The sequence below is a fragment of the Aquarana catesbeiana genome, linkage group LG07 (assembly GCF_042186555.1).
Source record: "Aquarana catesbeiana isolate 2022-GZ linkage group LG07, ASM4218655v1, whole genome shotgun sequence".
NCBI lineage: Eukaryota > Metazoa > Chordata > Amphibia > Anura > Ranidae > Aquarana > Aquarana catesbeiana.
Genome location: NC_133330.1, coordinates 326,204,484 through 326,223,734, shown reverse-complemented (window position 1 = coordinate 326,223,734; position 19,251 = coordinate 326,204,484). Strand labels below are relative to the sequence as shown.

Below are 19,251 nucleotides of genomic sequence, written 5' to 3'. Positions count from 1 at the left end.
CACTGTAAATGGGCTGGCTGCAGGGGGGGGGTGGAAGTAAAAGGGGGGCTGTTCTTTCATCTGAGTTTGACAAACCCAGCCGGAAGTGGACGGAGTGGGGGGGGGGGGGGGGGGGCAGGCAAGCGGAGCATCCCCTTTTGGGTGGAGCTTCACTTTAAGCCTTAATGTGACTGTTGCTGCAGCAGAAAAACTGCCCAAAGCCATTTTTTTGCAAAAAGCAGAATTCTATTTGCCTCTCTGGTAGCCTAGTTCTCCAATCACCACTCTGTAAAAGCACTGCCCTGTCAGATTCTTCAGCATTCAACAATTACTGGAGTGTAAAATATCTGGAGTCCCCACTTCATGCTGTGAATCTATCGTCTAGTGACGCTGACAGCTGACGCTCTAGGAAAAATTGATTCCTGAAAGTCTGCTGGAAAGTAGAGAAGGTAGGAGACATAGGCCTCTAGAGAGAAAAGTGAAATGCGACTGCTTTTGGCAATTAAAAAAAATTTTTTTTTTAACATGCACTCCAGTGATGGCTGCATGGCATTGCTTAGTGCGGAGTTCCTCATAGTGGCAACTAAGGACCATGCTTGGGTAATGTTGCTTTGAAATAGTCACTTGCAGTCTCCATCGGAAGCCTGTGAGACAAAGGGGTTGGTTTACTATAACTGGAGAGCAAAATCTGGTGCAGCTCTGCATGCTAACCGATCAGCTTCTAACTTCGGGCTTTTTAATTAAAGTGTTACTAAACCCAGGAGCCTGTAATCACTATATTTGGTCTCCCACAGTACACAGAACATGGAAATTCAATTATTTTAATAAATAAAAACTAATAAATAACTTTTCTCATCAGCAGTCTTGTGACTTCTAGGAGTGTCTGGTTAAAGCTTGTAGGAGGAGTTTTCATACTGCACTGGCTTTCCTATCAGGATGCAGGACCCCTGACCTTCTGTCTGGACAGTGCTGATTAGCCCTGTGCTGATCAAATGCACTCTACCAATAAAAAAAAAAAAAAAAAAAGGCAAAAATGCTTTAGCAATACACACCAAACTGTGCATGTGAAGCCTGACTCAAGTAACCATGTCTTATCTTTACATGTTATGGGGGCAGTGCAGGGAGGGGAGGATCAGAGAAGACAGGATCAAACAGCCTTTTTACACAATGCGGAGGATTAACCCCTTAGGTTCCACAGTGAGTATAACAAGCATGCTTTACTGCATCTACAGATTGATTTCATTGTTGTGGGTTTAGTAGCGGAGTTCCACACATTTTTTAGTTCATTAAAAGTCAGCAGCTACAAAAAGTGTAGCTGCTGACTTTTAATAAACAGACACTCACCTGTCCCACGGTCCAGCAATGCGGCTGCCAGAAGCCTCGCTCCTCCCCGCCCCCTCTCAGCTGGCGCCGTCATAACCACTGTGGGAACCCGGCCGTGACAGCTTGCGGCTTCACGACCGGGCGCGCGCTGCGCGAGTCGCGCCACGCTCTGCTAGTGGCCAGGCGATCTTCTGGGACTTGTCACGTGTCCCAGAAGATTGCTGGCAGGGAGGGGCTGCCTAGGGGGAGAGGAGGAGTCACCTAGGCGGCCAAGAGCAGGAAGAAGGAAGTGGGACTCTAAACTAAGTACCCACTCCCTCCCCACCAAAAAAAAAAAAAAATCACATTCCAAATGTGACATGTCAGGTGGTGAGGAGTGCTTAAAGTGGAAGTTCCACTTTTTGGGTGGAACTCCGCTTTAAAGCTTTGACAACAAAAAAAAAAAAAAAAGGATGCCGATGCTATAAAAGGAAGTGCCCGATTAATAACCTTCATGGCAGGATCACCAGGTACTTTAATGAAAAAAAAAAAAAAGAGGCAGATTTATAATTATTGGAAATAACTTGTGATTAACATATTAAATCTTAAAACGGAATTTGAGAGAATAGGCCAACATCTATGATTTGGAATATTACCAGAGTAGAAGGTACGCAATAGTCTTTTGGGAAAGGACATACCAGTGAAATATCCCTGTGGCTGGGGTCCAACACTTTCAGAATGACTTTAATCTCCTTCTCTGAAGTGCTGATTTCACTGTCATTGTCGTCCTTGTAGTCGAGTCTTCCCTCATAGATCTGGGTTCTGGTCCCTCGGCCCATGTGGTCCAGCTGAAGGTAAACAAACAAGAATTTGAGCCCCTGACACACGTTTATTCAGTGGTGTACCCAGGGGTGGACTGACAACTCATGGGGCCCCCGGGCAATAGGAGATTATGGGGCCCCCAGGCAATAGATTATGGGGCCACACAGTATACATACACACATACAGTATACACACACAGAATACACATACACACACACACCGAAAAGGTACTGGAGAGGCGGGGCAGCTATAATCTTGGGGTTTAAAAAAAAACACAGATTTTTACATACTGTCCCTGGTTTTATTGAGGCTGGCAACCCTAACGGGGCCCCTTAGGGCATGGGGCCCTCTGGCAGTGCCCGAGTGCCCGAATGGTCAGTCCGCCCCTGGGTGTACCTGAATGAAACTGAAATATTTAGCAGTAAAATACATATTGGGGGGGGGGGGGTCATGTACAGTTACAGTAATGCTCCATTGCAGCTAGGGCACCCCAGAATCTACCAATAGTTGGCACTGGGAACACACAGGCCATGGATACAACTCTGACCACCCGAGTATTTTTTTGAAAAGTAACCACCATTGATACAGTCATATGAATGCATGGACCTGGAAGAAAATATTACCAGCCCCACTCCACCCCTCACTGCCATCTACAGAAAACATTATATGCAGTGACAAAGGGAGGCTACACAGTCTTAAAGCAGTAGTAAAAGCGCTGAAAAAAAAAAGATAAAAATAAAAAAACTGCAAGACAAAGACAAAATGTGCTAGTATCGCATACTAGCACATTATGAAATACTTACCTTAGAACGAAGCCCTTCTAGCGGTAGCCCGCACACCGCTGAGAGGGCAGACATGTCCCCCCAGCCTTTCCGGGTTCGCAGGCTCCGGCGCTGTGAGTGGCCGGAGCCAAGGTGACGTCACTCCCACGCAGGCTCGCGGGAGGCCTCGGTTCTGGCAAGAAGCTCTGAAGGCCTGGCACGGTATGCCGAACTTTCAGAGCGCATGCGCCACTGACGTCAGCGGCCACATGCAGGGCGAATATCTCCTACGCGGTGCATGTTTAGGAGATATTCATTTTACCTACAGGTAAGCCTTATTATAGATTTACCTGTAGGTAAAAACGACAAAGAGGGGTTTACAACGGCTTTAAACAAGATGCTCAAATAGACTGCCTTACCACTCTTGGGTCATCCGCTGTAAGCATCACAGTCTTCGGGATCGGTTCCTCCCCAAACAAGTGCAAGCTGCACACCAATACTTCCAGGAAGCCCAAAACCAACTTTATTGGTCCAGCACAAGCGAGGAGACTCCACCTGGCACCCCTCTGAAGAGTTGGCTTTAGGTTTGCGGGGGAGTAGACGTCTTTCCCCCCTCGTAATTTTTTTTGTAGTGCCTACACAGTGCAGGGTCCACTACTAGACCCCTCATCTATTAGATGCAGAGATCAGAGGCGGGATATTGCAACTCAAACCCGTAAAGCTCATCATCACTGGCTGCCCAATGGCTGAAGACATAAGATGTGGAAGAAGTGGTGAAGCAGATGGCAGTGGTGGGTTGGCAGCATGGACCTGAGGTGGGCAAACAAAGGTAAGTCGCCCCTTTCTGTTGCTATGAAGGAACCAGAGACGTTTCAATGAAGTAATAATACCATTGCTTCATTGCAACTCCTCTGGACACTGCTCCGAGTCTCAGTTCACACAGAAGTCTCTGCTCCTAAAGCCTAGTACACACGGGGCTGAATGTCTATAGAAACCGGCCGACATTCGGCCTGTGTGTATGGCAGCCGGTCCTACAGAAGCTGGGCGTTCGGCCAGCTTCTGTCGAAGGGTCATGACCGAAAAACGGTCCGCCAACCAGCTCCCGGTCAGCGCTCTCAGGCAATGGCCGAGAGCGCTGACCAGAGTGTTCTGGCAGAGGGGGCGCGTCCCCCTATCAGAACACAATAGCACAGCAGGGGAGATCGTTGTACTAACATTGGATTGTTAGTACAGCGGCTCCGACTTGAGCTGTGTGTTTTTTATTTTTTTTTTCAATATGCTGGGTTGAATGAAAAAAAACTAAAAAAAAAAACTAGTAGTGTGTACGTGGCTGGAGAATTGCAGGGAGGTGGAGGGGCTGGGCCTACTCCACATATCAAAAGTGTTAAAGGAAGTCCATAACTGGTTCATTCTGGAGACTCCATCCAATTCTTTTAGGTTACTGCACGCTGCAGCCCCTTATTGGATAGGTCTAAATAAGACACCTTTCAACTCATCAAAAAGAAAAAGCTTCACTAAACATATAACTAAAAATATATAAAATAAATAACTAAATATATACATGAAATCTCCATTGTGCAACTATTTCCAAGTACCCAAACACCGTACTCACTTGTAAAATCTCTTCCTTCAGTATTCTATGAAAACTCAGCTGGCTGATATGGTAGACGGGTTGCCAGTCCAGGGCCTTCTTTGTTGCAATTAGAAGATTTGAAATTTCTGCAGAGGGACAAAATCGTTATATGTAATGCTGAATTTTATTTAATGAACATCTCTACCTCATTTCACAAGTAACCACCAACTGGGAGCTCCTTTTCATGCCTTTTAATTACCGACAGAAGCACCCAATATATAGACCTGTGCATATACTATATGGTAAAAAGTCTGAACAATGGACTATCACACCCATACCAACTTGATGAAAATCCTATTCCCAAACCACCGTCATTTATATGAAGATGAAGGCTCTCCCCCCTCCTTTGTGGATATACCAGCCCCTCACTCTTCTGGGAAGGCTTTCCATTAAACTTTGGCATGTGTCTATAGGAGGGGGTCTCCAAACTAGCGCAAGGAACCGTGCGTCCTCGGCCGGGGGTGTCAGCCGAAGGAACCGTGCCCCCTTGGCCGGGGGTGTCAGCGCAAGGAACCGTGCGTCCTCGGCCGGGGGTGTCAGCGCAAGGAATCGTGCGTCCTCGTCTGGGGGTGTCAGCGCAAGGAACCGTGCGTCCTCGGCCAGGGGTGTCAGCGCAAGGAACCTCGCCCCCTTGGCCGGGGGTGTCAGCGCAAGGAACCTCGCCCCCTTGGCCGGGGGTGTCAGCGCAAGGAACCGCGCGTCCTCGGCCGGGGGTGTCAGCGCAAGGAACCGCGCGTCCTCGGCCGGGGGTGTCAGCGCAAGGAACCGCGCGTCCTCGGCCGGGGGTGTCAGCGCAAGGAACCGCGCGTCCTCGGCCGGGGGTGTCAGCGCAAGGAACCGTGCGTCCTCGGCCGGGGGTGTCAGCGCAAGGAACCGTGCGTCCTCGGCCGGGGGTGTCAGCGCAAGGAACCGCGCCCCCTTGGCCGGGGGTGTCAGCGCAAGGAACCGCGCCCCCTGGGCCGGGGGTGTCAGCGCAAGGAACCGCGCCCCCTGGGCCGGGGGTGTCAGCGCAAGGAACCGCGCCCCCTCGTTCAGGGGTGTCAGCGCAAGGAACCGCGCCCCCTCGTTCAGGGGTGTCAGCGCAAGGAACCGCGTCCCCTCGTTCAGGGGTGTCAGGGCAAGGAACCGCGCCCCCTCGTCCGGGGGTGTCAGGGCAAGGAACCGTGCCCCCTCATCCGGGGGTGTCAGGGCAAAGAACCGTGCCCCCTCGTCCGGGGGTGTCAGTGCAAGGAACCATGTCCCCTCGTCCGGGGTTGTCAGCGCAAGGAACCGTGTCCCCTCATCCGGGGTGTCAGCACAAGGAACCATGTCCCCTCATCCGGGGTGTCAGCACAAGGAACCATGTCCCCTCGTCCGGGGTTGTCAGCGCAAGGAACCGTGTCCCCTCATCCGGGGTGTCAGCACAAGGAACCGTGCCCTCTCGTTGCGGGGGTGTCAGCGCAAGGAACCATGTCCCCTCGTCCGGGGTTGTCAGCGCAAGGAACCGTGTCCCCTCATCCAGGGTGTCAGCACAAGGAACCGTGCCCCCTCGTTGCGGGGATGTCAGCGCAAGGAACCATGTCCCCTCCTCCGGGTAGTCAGCGCAAGGAACTGTGCCCCCTCGTCCGAGGGTGTCAGCGCAAGGAACTGTGCCCCATCGTTGGTGTCAGTTGAAGGAATCGTACTGGTGTCCCATCGTTGGTGTCAGGGGGAAGGAATAGTGCCCCAAGGACCAGACAAAGGCAACCATATGCAGTTTGGAGATTGCTAGTCTATAGGAAGTTGTGTCCATGAAGCCAAAAGAGCATTCCCCAAACTGTAGGCACAAATTTGGAAGCGCACATTCTTCTAAAATGCCTCTTGCATTACCAGCACCTTTCACTGGAAACACCTGGAATCTATCGTTTGGACATATAGTATTTATAGTGTTTGGATGAATCTTCTCGAATTTTCTAATTTACATTTCTCCTCCATGGCAACAATAACCATGAACAGAAGTTTCAATAAATCTCAACCCCTGCTCATGTATCTACCGCTGCCAAATGTTTGCACAGGGCTAAAGATAAGGCTGCACACATCTCCAGAAATGATTACAACTTTAGTGATATAGTGTACATCTATAGGGTTACCAGGGTTTTGAAATGCTTCTTAAAGATACACTGCGACTGGGGTGACTACTGAAGGCAGATTCTCTCACTTTGTGCTCACTCTAAGCAAATGCACTGGAATGGCCTTCATCATTATCAACAAAACAGAAGCAGGGATGAATCTGCCATGAATTTTGCTAAACCTTTTGTCACGCATACAGCAGAGGATGTATTCCAGTCTGTACTATGAGATTTTGCTTCATAAGTGACCTTAGATAGTATGTCTGAAATACTAATGCCTGTGTGGCAATAACAAATAGGTAATTTGAGAGGAGGAAAGAAGTTAGTTTATTCTTTGGGTTGATCAATTGACACTTACCACCCTCCCTGTGCAAATAAACAGGCTTCTCATGCATTCTAAATTTACTTATGCCATAAAACTCTGTATTCTGAAGGCAGCTCTAATTTTTTTTTTTCTTAATTCCTTAACCGCTTCAATACCGGGCCAATTCTGACACTTTGCTCCTACATGTAAAAATCATAATTTTTTTGCTAGAAAATTACATAGAACCCCCAAACATTATATATGTTTTTTTAGCAAAGACCCTAGAGAATACAATGGCGGTTGTTGCAACTTTTTATCTCACACAGTGTTTGCGCAGGAATTTTTCGAACGCGTTTTTTTGGGGAAAAAAACTGTTTTGTGTTTAAAAAAAAAACAAAACAGTAAAGTTAGCCCAATGTTTTTGCATTTTGTGAAAGATGAAGTTACGCCGAGTAAATAGATACCTAACATGCCACGCTTCAAAATTGCACACGCTCGTGGAATGGTGCCAATTTTCGGTATTTAAAAATCCCCATAGGCGACGCTTGAAATTTTTTTACTGGTTACATGTTTTGAGTTACAGAGGAGGTCTAGGGCCAAAATTATTGCTCTCGCTCTAACGTTCGCGGCGATACCTCACATGTATGGTTTGAACACCGTTTTCATATGTGGGCGGGACTTACGTATGCGTTCGCTTCTGCGTGCGAGCACACGGGGACAGCGGCGCTTTAAAAAATTTTTTTTTTTTTTTATTGTTAATTATATATTTTTTTTTTTATTTTGACACTTTTTTGAAAAAAAAAAAAAAAATGATCACTTTTATTCCTATTACAAGGAATGTAAACATCCCTTGTAATAGCAATATGACATGACAGGTCCTCTTAATAGTGAGATATGGGGTCAATAAGACCCCATATCTCACCACTAGGCTGGGAAGCCTAAAATGAAAAAAAAAAAATAAAACGATCGCCGCTTCCAAGCTGAAGCGGCGCCGTTTTTTTGAATGGAGAGGCCGGGCGTGACGTCATAACATCGCGCCCGGCCTCCGACGATCATAGAGACTCCGGGGACCATCTGGTCCGCCGGAAATCTCTATGATCTACATCCGGCGCTGGCGGATCTACTCTCCGCCTCACCGATCGTAACGGTGAGTCAGAGCAGGCACCGGAGGGCGGCGGGAGGGGGGGGGGGACGTCCCCTCTCGCCTCCCATAGGAACGATCAAGTGGCGGAACGGCCGCTATGATCATTCCTATGGTGTAGAGATTCGCCGGCTGAAACCGGCAATATCTGAATAATATCTGTAACTACAGGCATCATTCAGATATACCTGCTCAAAGCCAAGGACGTCATATGACGTCCTTGGTATTGAAGTGGTTAACCACTTCAGCTTCGGAAGATTTATTCACATTACATTACACAGTCACATTATGGCGTAAACCTACAGGGGGCACATTTTTAAAAATTCTTTGGCAAATTTGAATACCGCTTTAAAAATTGGGAACACATGAGGCTGAATTCACACAGATGTTTAGCCACATTGCAAGTCTCAGCGGACAGGAATCTACCGATTCCTGTGACTTGATCCGGCAGCTGCTGCGGCTGTCGAGCCTGTGCAGTGGAATGACAGGCTGTTGTCGGCTGAAGCCATTTGTGACAGCGGCCTTCGTGGAGAGTTCAAAATCTGGTGCAGATGTGCATGGTAGCCAGTTTCCAACCTCAGCTTGTCCAAGTAAAGCGTTACTAAACCCAGTAATATAAAAATTGTTCATCTGCGCCCCCCCCCTGTGCCCACAGCTTTTACATCTTCTTTTTACATTAGAATACTGCCACTATATACTTTTTTGGCTGATCTGTATACCACGGTCACATGATAAACTGCAGGGTCCGCCTGAGTGTTCAGGTAGGAGGAGATTTCCACTACCGTTTGTGTCTTTATGCTGTTATGGGAGGCAGATCATCCATGAATCAAGATGTCCCAGCCACTGTGTTCTTTTTTTTAGTTGCTGGGCATGGAGGAGGAGGAGGGAGGGACTGGGCTGTCATTTACGATCTGTATACACGTCCAATTATGTGATATCATGTGACCTGACTAGCTCAGCTCAACAAGGAAATATTCTCTACACTAGAGACAAAACTGAGCATGTGCAGGGGGGACCACTCTGGCTGTGTCTTATCTGGCCTTACACAGAGTGACCCTGCAGGAGGAGGATCTGTGCATACAGGATCAATGAGCCTTTTTACACAATGCAGAGGATTAACCCCTTAAAGCGGAGTCCCACCCAAAAATGGAACTTCAGCTTTAAAGGAAGGTGACCCCCTGACATGCCACATTTGGCATGTTATTTGTTGGGGGGGGGGGGGGGGGGCCTTTTACCCTCAAAAATGAGGGTTCCAGCTCCCACTTCCTCCCTGGCCTCCGCAAAGCCAGAAGTCATTTCGCCTCTCCCCCGTCCCTCTGGGCAATCATCTGGGACACGTCACAGGTCCCAGATGATTGCCCGGCTAGTCAGGGCATGTGGCGCGGCTTGCGCATGCGCAGTGGGTGCCCCGGCTGTGAAGCCACAGCCGGGCGCCCACAGTGACAACGCCGGCGCCGTAGAGAGGAGGGGGAGAGGAGTGGGGCTGCGTCCCCCCCGCATCGCTGGACCCTGGGACAGGTAGGTGTCCAATTATTAAAAGTCAGCAGCTGCAGTATTTGTAGCTGCTGACTTTTATTTAATTTTTTTAAGCAGAACTCCGCTTTAAGTTCCACAGTGAGTATAACAAGCATGTTATTCTGCATGTACTATTTTACAGTTGTGGGTTTAGTAACACTTTAAGCTTTGTCTGTGCTTCTAAAAAAAAGGAGCAAAATGGCACGACATAGAATCCAGAATCCAGTGTGAACCCTGCCCTTATCGCTTACCTCTGGGCTTGGGAAGACAGCATCTCTTTAGACTGAAGCTGACATCATCCGTTCTCAGCACCTGGCCCTTTAAGTGCTCCATGAGTTGTTTAAGGGTCTCAAAAGTGCGGTCTGAGCCCAGCAAACAGTATGACTTGTCCTTCACTTCAATCTGAAAGTTTTTGTACTGCTTCAGAGTCTTGGATTCATACTAGGAAAAAGAAAGAAAAAAAAAAAAACATTCAGCACCTTTAGGAAAGCAAGACTGCAATAAAGTTCTCTTATTTACTCCCTTTTGATCTGTTAAATATACAATTAAAAAGTATTTTGTTGTATCTGTTTGATAAGTCCAAAAAAAATGCCTGTTCATTCACCGACCACCAATGAAAGGAGGGGGGGTGTGTGTGAATTATAACTGCCACTGACTGCAGCTTTTATTTGATTTGTGCTGCGATACCAAGGCCCTGTACACAGGATCCAAAAATCGAACAACAGATCGCCTGACTTTTTTCGCTTGCTAGTCGCAAATAGAAATTGAATAGGTTACTTACGTTACCAAAATTCTAATAAAAATTCAAGAGTGATGTCATATGTTGCAGTGTATTTGTATTGTATTTTCGGATGACAACGGTATGGACTAAACAAAAATCGTACGATCTGGTGTTAAAGTTGTCGTGCTTGTCCGATCTGATCATTTCAGATAAACGGTCATGATCGGCTATCGAAAGCTGTGTACTAATCATCAGATTATTGTACGATAGCGTCAAAAGCGGTATTTTTTTTTCTCCGATTTTCAGATAGTTTGTCCGGGCCATTACCTTACCTTCAACGGTCTGATAACCCTCACCAGCTGGGCTATGGCCGTTTTCCTTGGCCAAAGCGGGATGACGTCACCCACCTGCACATTCCAAAGCAGACAGGCAGGTTTCTTTTATTCCAGAAGAGACACTGCATGTCTCTTCTACAATTCAAGAACCTGCCTGCTGACAGTTTTTGAAAGCATGTTTTCTGTTCTGCTTTAAAGCCAAAACTAAGATCAATAGAAACCCTTTTTATTCCCCTCTCCCACCATCCCTTATCTAATGTTTAACAATTCACGGTTTACATTTCATACTAATAAAATTATAGCTGCAGATATGTGACGACTGCTGACCCCCTATCCTTATCTCCAACACCAGGTTGTGAGTAGGCTGCAGCGGTGGTCACACAGCAGAGCCAGAAATGACAAAAGTGAGGCCCTTTGGCGAGGAGATGCTGAGGACCAGGAGGAATGTCATCCTGCAAAAGAAATACAGCCTACCTTACATAGTCAAGTATTACCTTAGACATTTTGGAACAGGCCACAGTCATAAGGATGTGATTGAAGTCAGTGCAGCTCCACCTGAGGACATACATCCCTTCCTCGTTGCCTTCCTGCCGCAGCTTGTTCACAGCGTACTCCGTGCTGTAAGAGATACAAAACGTTAACAAACCCAGATGAGAGCGCAAGCAAAGCCCACACCTTTCCCATTCTGTCAAAAACAATAAAAATGAGGCAAAGTGGAGAACTACAAGAATCAGTCTGCCCTAAATATTAAAGCTAGTCAATTTCAAATGATAAATAGCCCTTTGAATGAACGCTCAAGCACTAAGTGCTGGTTCACACCTTGTGCGATATCCGACATCGCATGTGATTCGCACCGCACTGCCTCGCAGATCACATGCGATGTCTGTGCGATGCGAACGAAAAATTGCACAAGACCCACTTTGAATACACCTGTAAAAACGCCTATGTGTGCACAGACACACAGACTAACATTTAGAGCAGGGATATACAATTAGCGGACCTCCAGCTGTTGCAAAACTACAAGTCCCATCATGCCTCTGCCTCTGGGTGTCATGCTTGTGGCTGTCAGAGTCTTGCTATGCCTCATGGGACTTGTAGTTCTACAACAGCTGGAGGTCCGCTAATTGCATATCCCTGATTTAGAGGATATATGAAAAAAAAAAAAAAAAAACATGCACATATCAAAATGTGAAAGCAGTTTTTTTTGTATGTTCTGTGTGCCTGAAGCCTAAATATCATGCTACATAAAAAAAAAAAAAAATTCTATAACCAATAATATGGTGCCTGTATACAAACTGCTATGGCATATGTTCAATGAAAAAAATCAACGGTCTCAATAAGACCCCTTTTTCACACTGGTGCTGCCCTTGCGCTCGCAGTAAAGTGACGCTTGTTTCTCGTTTACTGCTAGCAGGGCGCTTTTAATCTCAAAGAAAAAAAAAAAAAAAAAGGGGGGGTTAAAAACTCCTGTGTTGCGGCGCCTCCTAATCGCTTTTCAGGCACTTCGGAAGCGCTGCCCATTTATTGCAATGGGCAGGGGATGTTTTGGGAGCACTGTATACAGCGCTCCCAAACCGCCCCAAAGATGCTGCTTGCAGGACTTTTTTAACATCCCGCAAGCGCACCGCCCCCCAGTGTGAAAGCACTCATTGCAATGAATGGGAGGCAGTTTTCAGGCGCTTTTTCTAGCGCTAAAACACTTGAAAACTGCTTCAGTGTGAAAAGGGTCTAGTAGTACTCGGTGAATAAATGTTCCTAGACAACATTGTTTATTTATTCATTGTAGCTATGTAATAGAACATGTTTGTGCCAACAAATAAACTATGAGAAGAGTAATCGTTGTAGGTACATAGCAGTATATACGGTACTCAAGTCAACAAATACATTCGTATCCGTTTCATATACAGTCTGAATGGTAACATAAATGGTGATTGTAGCATAGGGAGGAGACCAAGGATTTGATTTAAATCACTAGTAAAAAGGCTTGAGTTAAATCAGAATTTTAAAAGAGCAACTGTCATCTCCGCCCTGCAGCGGCTCCTCCTCTGACCCGCTGTTGACTCACCGACAGTCCCATTCATTTTAATGGGACGGCTGGTGATGCGGCAGCAGGTGAGTGGATGCCTATTAACAGGCGCTGCCATGATGGATCTGAAATGACAGGTGCTCTTTAAATGTAATTGATAACAAAAAAAAAATCGATTCAAATCAAAAAAAAAATCGGATTTAAAATAAAAAAAAAAATAATAATTGATTTTTATCTACCCTGGAGGAAACTATTCAGTCACAGGGCGCTAAAGACGACACGCGGGCCACCCAATTGGACAAGAATCGGTTTAACCTTAAAGTGTTACTAAACCTAAAAACGTTTTTTTTTACCTTAATGCATTGCTTGCATTAACGTAAAATGTTTTCAGTGTCCATGTGCGCCCCCCCCCCCCCACCCCAGATCAGCGCTGTGCACAGCTTCATCTTTCTCCCCTTACTTCCTCTTTACACAGCATTCGAGCCATTGGCTCTTGCTGTTGTAAATCAGAGGAAGTGGGGGGGCGGGCCTAAGTGGCTGCTGTGCAAGTCTATGGAGTCTAAATTATACACCACACTTTTGAGGTTTTTTTTTTTTTTTACTGATTATTCCAAACAATAAATCGGCCAACTAATTGATTATGGAAATGATTGTTAGTTGCGGCCCTACTTGATATGAATATGTACATATCTGAATGTCCAAATCTTGGCCACAGGCTCCCTTTAAACCTTTAACAACACGCTCACTATACAAAATTCTGCCACAATGGATCCCAAAACTCTTGATAATCAGCTGATTTCTTGAACAGGACATCAAAAATAACCAGTGGCGCCCATCTTGCACAAGTTCACTGGGAGACGGTGATAAACTATTTTTTTTTTATTTTTAAGATCAGCAATTAGAACTTTTTGTGTGGCCACACCCCCTCAGTGTGTGTCATAAGTTTAAGAATTCTTTTACAGGTGTAAGAGAGTGTTACAGGTTACCTGTTTTCTACTTCTTTTTTTTCACCATAATAGGTTGCTCTTTTCATATGAAATGTCAGTTAAAGTGGATTTAAACCCAATGTCATCCTTTCTAAACTCCTGCCATAGGGGTTATCTATAAGGATATACAGGCCTCCTGCATGTATCTTTACCTGTCAAATGTCTCCCCTCTGTCTGTTATGAGACCCGAAAAACTGCAGATTCTGTGGGCGGGTCTGTTGTCTGGAGCTCGGTGGGTGGAGTCGTGATGTCAGTAAACTCCCCGCCCACCTCTACACTCCCCTTGTCAATATGCATTTTCTCCTGTGTATTTCTAACACTGAACTTCTGCTATGATCTCTAACATCCAGTGAAAAGACAGGAAAGTAACCACATGACTTCAGCATGCCAAATCATGCTGAGGTGTGGAACAGCCAATCGTTGCAGAGCTGCTGAAGAAAGAAGTGGGGGAGGGAATTAAAAAATAATGCATGTCTTAGGCTAGTGCACTAGATATGTAAATCACCTGTCACTCACAGCAAAGGGGGAGGATTTGACAAAGTTTTTCTCTGTTTGTCAAGATTTATCTCACTAAACAATAAAAGGGTATTGCTCAGAGATGGATTAACTCTTTGTGGCAAGACTGGGCTCAAATGATAGGAAATCTTATACTCTACAATATGACATAAAAAGAAAATTTTTTTTTTCCGGGTTTACATCCACTTTAAAATTAGAATTGCTGGTTGATCTCATTTTTCCTTGAAGGGTGACCCATAGACCTTCTGATAAATTCATGTAAAAAAACACCAAACTTCAGCAGGTCCAACCGATGTGCAGTTTGAACAAAGGTCAAGCACACCTTTCACTGCTTTTTCAATTTTGGCAACAGGTCTACAGATGGACAGATCCGATCAGCTACACCGATTAAAATTCACTGAACGCGTACACATCATCCGAGAAAAAGCAACTTATAACAGACAAATCTGTTTGCAGATATCAGAAAATAAAATGGTTTAAAAAAAAGGAACCATGGACTTACCAAACAGGTCCGTGACAACCGTTCATTATATTTTGTACTATTAATGGTGGGGCCACATCAGTGCACAGATAGTGATGGGCATCTGCAGTCAGCCTGAAGTAGCCATCTATGAGAGCGGTGAATGAGAGGGCAACATCTGGAGAGGAGAGCTTCAGCTCCTAGATGAAAAAATTCAAGTGGATTTATCAATAACTTATGATTCTGCGTGAATACATTCTAAAAAGGCCACACAACAGAGCGGCAACAAATTCATTAACTTTTAAAATGAAGGTGGTTGTAAAAGGCAGATTTTTTTTTTTTTGTTCTGCTCTCCCCTCCAACCCTCCCTTATACTTACAGTGCATCTGCAAAGTATTTACAAAGCTTCGCTTTTTCCACATTTTGTTACGTTACGGCCTTATTCCAAAATGGATTAAACTCGTGATTTTCCTCAAAAAATTCTACAAACAATACCCCATGATGACAGCGTGAAAAGTTTGTTTGAAAGCTTTGCAAATTTATTAAAATAAAAAATAATAATTAAAAAAAAAAAAAAAATCACACGTACATTAGTATTCACAGCCATTGCTCAATACTTTGTTGAAGCTCCTTTGGCACCAATTACAGCCTCAAGTCTTTTTGAGTTCAGCTGATTGGACATGATCTGTAAAGGCACACACCTGTCTATATAAAGGTCCTACAGTTAACAGTGCATGTCAGAGCACAAAACAAGCCATGAAGTCCAAGGAATTGTCTGCAGACCTCCGAGACAGGATTGTATGGAGGCACAGATCTGGGGAAGGGTACAGAAAAATGTCTGCAGCATTGAAGGTCCCAATGAGCTCATCTGTAAATGGAAGAAGTTTGGAACCACCAGGACTCTTCCTAGAGTGGGCCGCCCCGCCAAACTGAGTGATTGGGGGAGAAGGACCTTAGTCAGGGAGGTGACCAAGAACCCGATGGTCACTCTGACAAAGCTCCAGTGTTTCTCTGTGGAGAGAGGAGAACCTTCCAGAAGAACAACCATCTCAGCAGCACTTCACCAATCAGACCTGTATAGTAGATTGGCCAGATGGAAGCCACTCCTCAGTAAAAGGCACATGACAGCCCAACTGGAGTTTGCCAAAAGGCACCTGAAGGACTCTCAGATCATGAGAAACACAATTCTCTGGTCTGATGAAACAAAGATTGAACTCTTTGGCCTGAATGGCAAGCGTCATGTCTGGAAGAAACCAGGCACCGCTCATCACCTGGCCAATACCATCCCTACAGTGAAGCATGGTGGTGGCAGAATTATGTTGTGGGGATATTTTTCAGCGTCAGGAACTGGGAGACTAGTCAGGATTGAGGGAAATATTAATGCAGCAATGTACAGAGACATCCTTAATAAAAACCTGCTCCAGAGCGCTCTGGACATCAGATTGGTGCGAAGGTTCATCTTCAAACAGGACGACGACCTCAAGCACACAGTCAAGATAACAAAGAAGTGGCTACTCTGTGCAGGAGCCCAGACTTGAACCTGATTGAACATCTCTGGAGAGATCTGAAAATGTCTGTGCTCCGACGCTCCCCATCCCACCTGAAGGAAATTGAGAGGTCATGCAAAGAAAAATGGGAGAAACTGCCCAGAATAGGTGTGCCAAGCTTGTAGCATCATACTCAAAAATACTTGAGGCTGTAATTGGTGCCAAAGGTGCTTCAACAAAGTATTGAGCAAAGGCTGTGAATACTTATGTATATGGGATTTTCTATTTTTAATAAATTTGCAAAGATTTCAAACAAACTTCTTTCACGTTGTCATTATGGGGTATTGTTTGTAGAGTTTTAAGGAAAAATAATGAATTCAATTCATTTTGGAATAAGGCTGTAATATAACAAAATGTGGGAAAAGTAAAGAGCCATGAATACTTTCCGGATCCACTGTACCTGAGCCTGATCTTGATCCAGCGCTGTGCCCTAGAGCAGCGTCTCTCTCCTCTTTCCCCCTCCTCACTGGATATAGAGGCAGCAACGGGAGCCATTGGCTCCTGCTGCTGTCAATCACAGCCTGTGAGGAGAGAACAGGGGTAGGGCCAAGCCACACTTTCCGTTTATCAATGGACACACAGTGATTGGCGTGGGATCGAGCCCACATGAGGGCTTCCATAGCAAACGGCTTTCTATGGGGGCACTCAGAAGGATGGAGGAGTCAGCAGTGCCAACGGGGGGACCCCAGAAGAGGAGGATTGGGGCTACCCTGTGCAAAACCATTACACAGAGCAGTTATGTATGACAGGTTTGTTATTTTAAAAAAATGCCTTTACAATCAATTTAAATCTGATCTCCAGGCAAACAATTTATACACAAATCAAATAGATTTATGGCATCTGTTTAGCTGCCTAAAGCTTTTTAGTCTATCCAGTTCTGAGAGGTACATGAAGAAGAACTGGTAGAGCAGGAGACCCTATTTTTCTCTGCTGTATTTAAAGTGCTTGTAAAAGCATTTTTTAGAATAAAAAAAAATAGGGAGGTTATACTTACTGATCCTCCTCTTCTGGAGTCCCCCACCGGCACTCTCTGCTCCTCCTTTACTCTGGGTGCCCCCTTAGCAAAACAGCCGGGCTGTGTGCGTCCATAGACAGTGAGGCTTGGCCACACCCTCCGCTCTCTCCTCACAGGATTTGACTGACAGCAGTGGTGGCTGCTCCATTAGGGGCGCCGTCCCCCCTAATCCATGCGCTCGGCCCCGGACGCATGGATTTCAAACAGAGTTTTTTTTTTTTGGAAGCACATTATAAGAGCCCGAGGCTCTAATTGGCTTCAAAAAGGGTGGGCTTGGGGCGCAGAGCACTGCGCCCCGAGCCCACCCAGTTGTGTGACAATAGCGAATTAATATTCGCCATCGTCTTCCTGCTTTTACTCCTGGCCAATCAGGAAGTGGGAGGAGAGGCAACTGTATTGGCCGGGAACAGAAGCAGAGGGGAGGCCGCTGAGATGGAGATGCAGGGGGAAGTCGCCGAAGCTGCCCGCGACCTGGATGAGGTAAGTGCAGGGCTGGTGGGTGAGCAACGGGATGGGGGGTGTTGTTCGCCAATCGACCGAACTGGGGGGGGGGGGGGGAGGAGGGTTGATACGGTGGGGGATTTGATCAACCGACCCCCCCCCCTCCGAAAAAAATGGAGCACCAGCCTCCACTGACTGACAGTAGCAGGAGCCTAAGGCTCCCACTACTGCCTGTGTCTCCTTTGAGACTAATAGGGGAGAGCAAGGCTGCCGCCAGGACAGCACAGGATGACAAAAGGAGAGGAGCCAGATAAGTGTTCAGGGATGGAGATTTCTCTGTCACTCAGGTATCTTCTGCCACCTGTATGTCCCTTGTTAAAACATGGATGAGGGGGGGGGGGGGGGGGTGTTGCAAGACTGGACAGGATAACTACTAAAAGAAGAAGATTCAACACAAGGGACAGTATCATACTAATTGAGCGTTATGTCTCGTGCCGATTTTTACATCTGTGGTTTTGGCTGCACTAAGGCTTTAACAATCAATAGAATTTTGGTAGTCATCAAACACTCAGGTGGAAGATGGCTCAGTTTTGGAAGGTCACTTCTGATGGAATTTGCAATACCCAAGTGGTTAACCTGGATTGAAAACGGCTACATGTATGGCCAGGTTTAGTTGAGATGGGGAGGTCTGGAGCCAAGTAGAGATTTGAGCACTATGAAAGCTGTGGTCCCAGGGGTAGTCAGGCAGGTGGGTAAAGAGAATAGGCAAATGTTGTTCAGTGTGTATTTATGTGTGAGATAATTAGAGAAAGTCAAATGAAATGCACGTAGCTTTGAATAAAGTCTTTCAGGAAGGTGATAACTTTGCATCTTTGAATCAGGCCCTGATATATGGTCCCGATATATGGCCCCGATATATGGTCCCGATATATGGCCCCGATATATGGTCCCGATATATGGTCCCGATATATGGTCCCGATATATGGTCCCTCATAGATCTTGGATCCTTACCATGCACTTGTTGTCCTGGTTGTGTATGTAGACGGTGTCATCTTTCACTACAATGTGGGTGATCTCCGGAAAGTAAGAGAAGGAGCTCCACTGGTCTTTGGCGTTGGCTTTCGCATCGGCCTTTTTATTTTTGTTTTCATTCTTTTTCCTTTTTGTTTTCTTTTCTTTCTCTACTGTCACAGGCTGCAGGAAAGAGAAACCAAATGGCATTCAAGCAATGCTAAAAAAAAAAAAAAAAAAAAAAAAAAGGTCATGCTTTTCCCATGTAGAGGGAATGAAAGATTGTCCCCTCTGAGGAAAACCACAAGACAGGTCTTGGTCTATCCAAAGAAATATTCCCTTTTGGTTTTTCTACTAAAGAAGCGCCAAATCAGCTAACCTTGAAAACAACTGTGCAACTTGAAACAGAAAACAATAAGGATTTCTCATTAAGACTGAAAATTGTTGACTTAATTCCAATCTCAAAAACTTTTTGCGGTCTTACATAAAGGGCAAATACAGTGAGATCTGCACTCCACCACACTCAGCTTCCTCATTAAATCCACTTCATTAGTTAAAGTAGAACTGTAGGCAAAACTTTTTTTTTTTTTTTACCCATTTTGGATACAGGAAGGGTTATAACCCTTGTTAGTAGGTTTTCTTTTTTTTT

General features: G+C 45.8%; 1 protein-coding gene across 1 annotated transcript in view; it reads right to left on the bottom strand.

Moving 5' to 3' along the window:
* The window catches only part of JAK1 (Janus kinase 1), a 181,356-nt gene that overhangs the window by 39,564 nt on the left and 122,541 nt on the right, over positions 1–19,251 (bottom strand). The window contains exons 8-13 of the mRNA XM_073593803.1: positions 18,603–18,785; positions 14,631–14,788; positions 11,095–11,218; positions 9,796–9,985; positions 4,477–4,583; positions 1,980–2,129 (exon numbers count right to left, since the gene is read on the bottom strand). Coding sequence (XP_073449904.1) covers positions 1,980–2,129; positions 4,477–4,583; positions 9,796–9,985; positions 11,095–11,218; positions 14,631–14,788; positions 18,603–18,785 — 912 coding nt within the window. The remainder of the gene's footprint in view (positions 1–1,979; positions 2,130–4,476; positions 4,584–9,795; positions 9,986–11,094; positions 11,219–14,630; positions 14,789–18,602; positions 18,786–19,251) is intronic.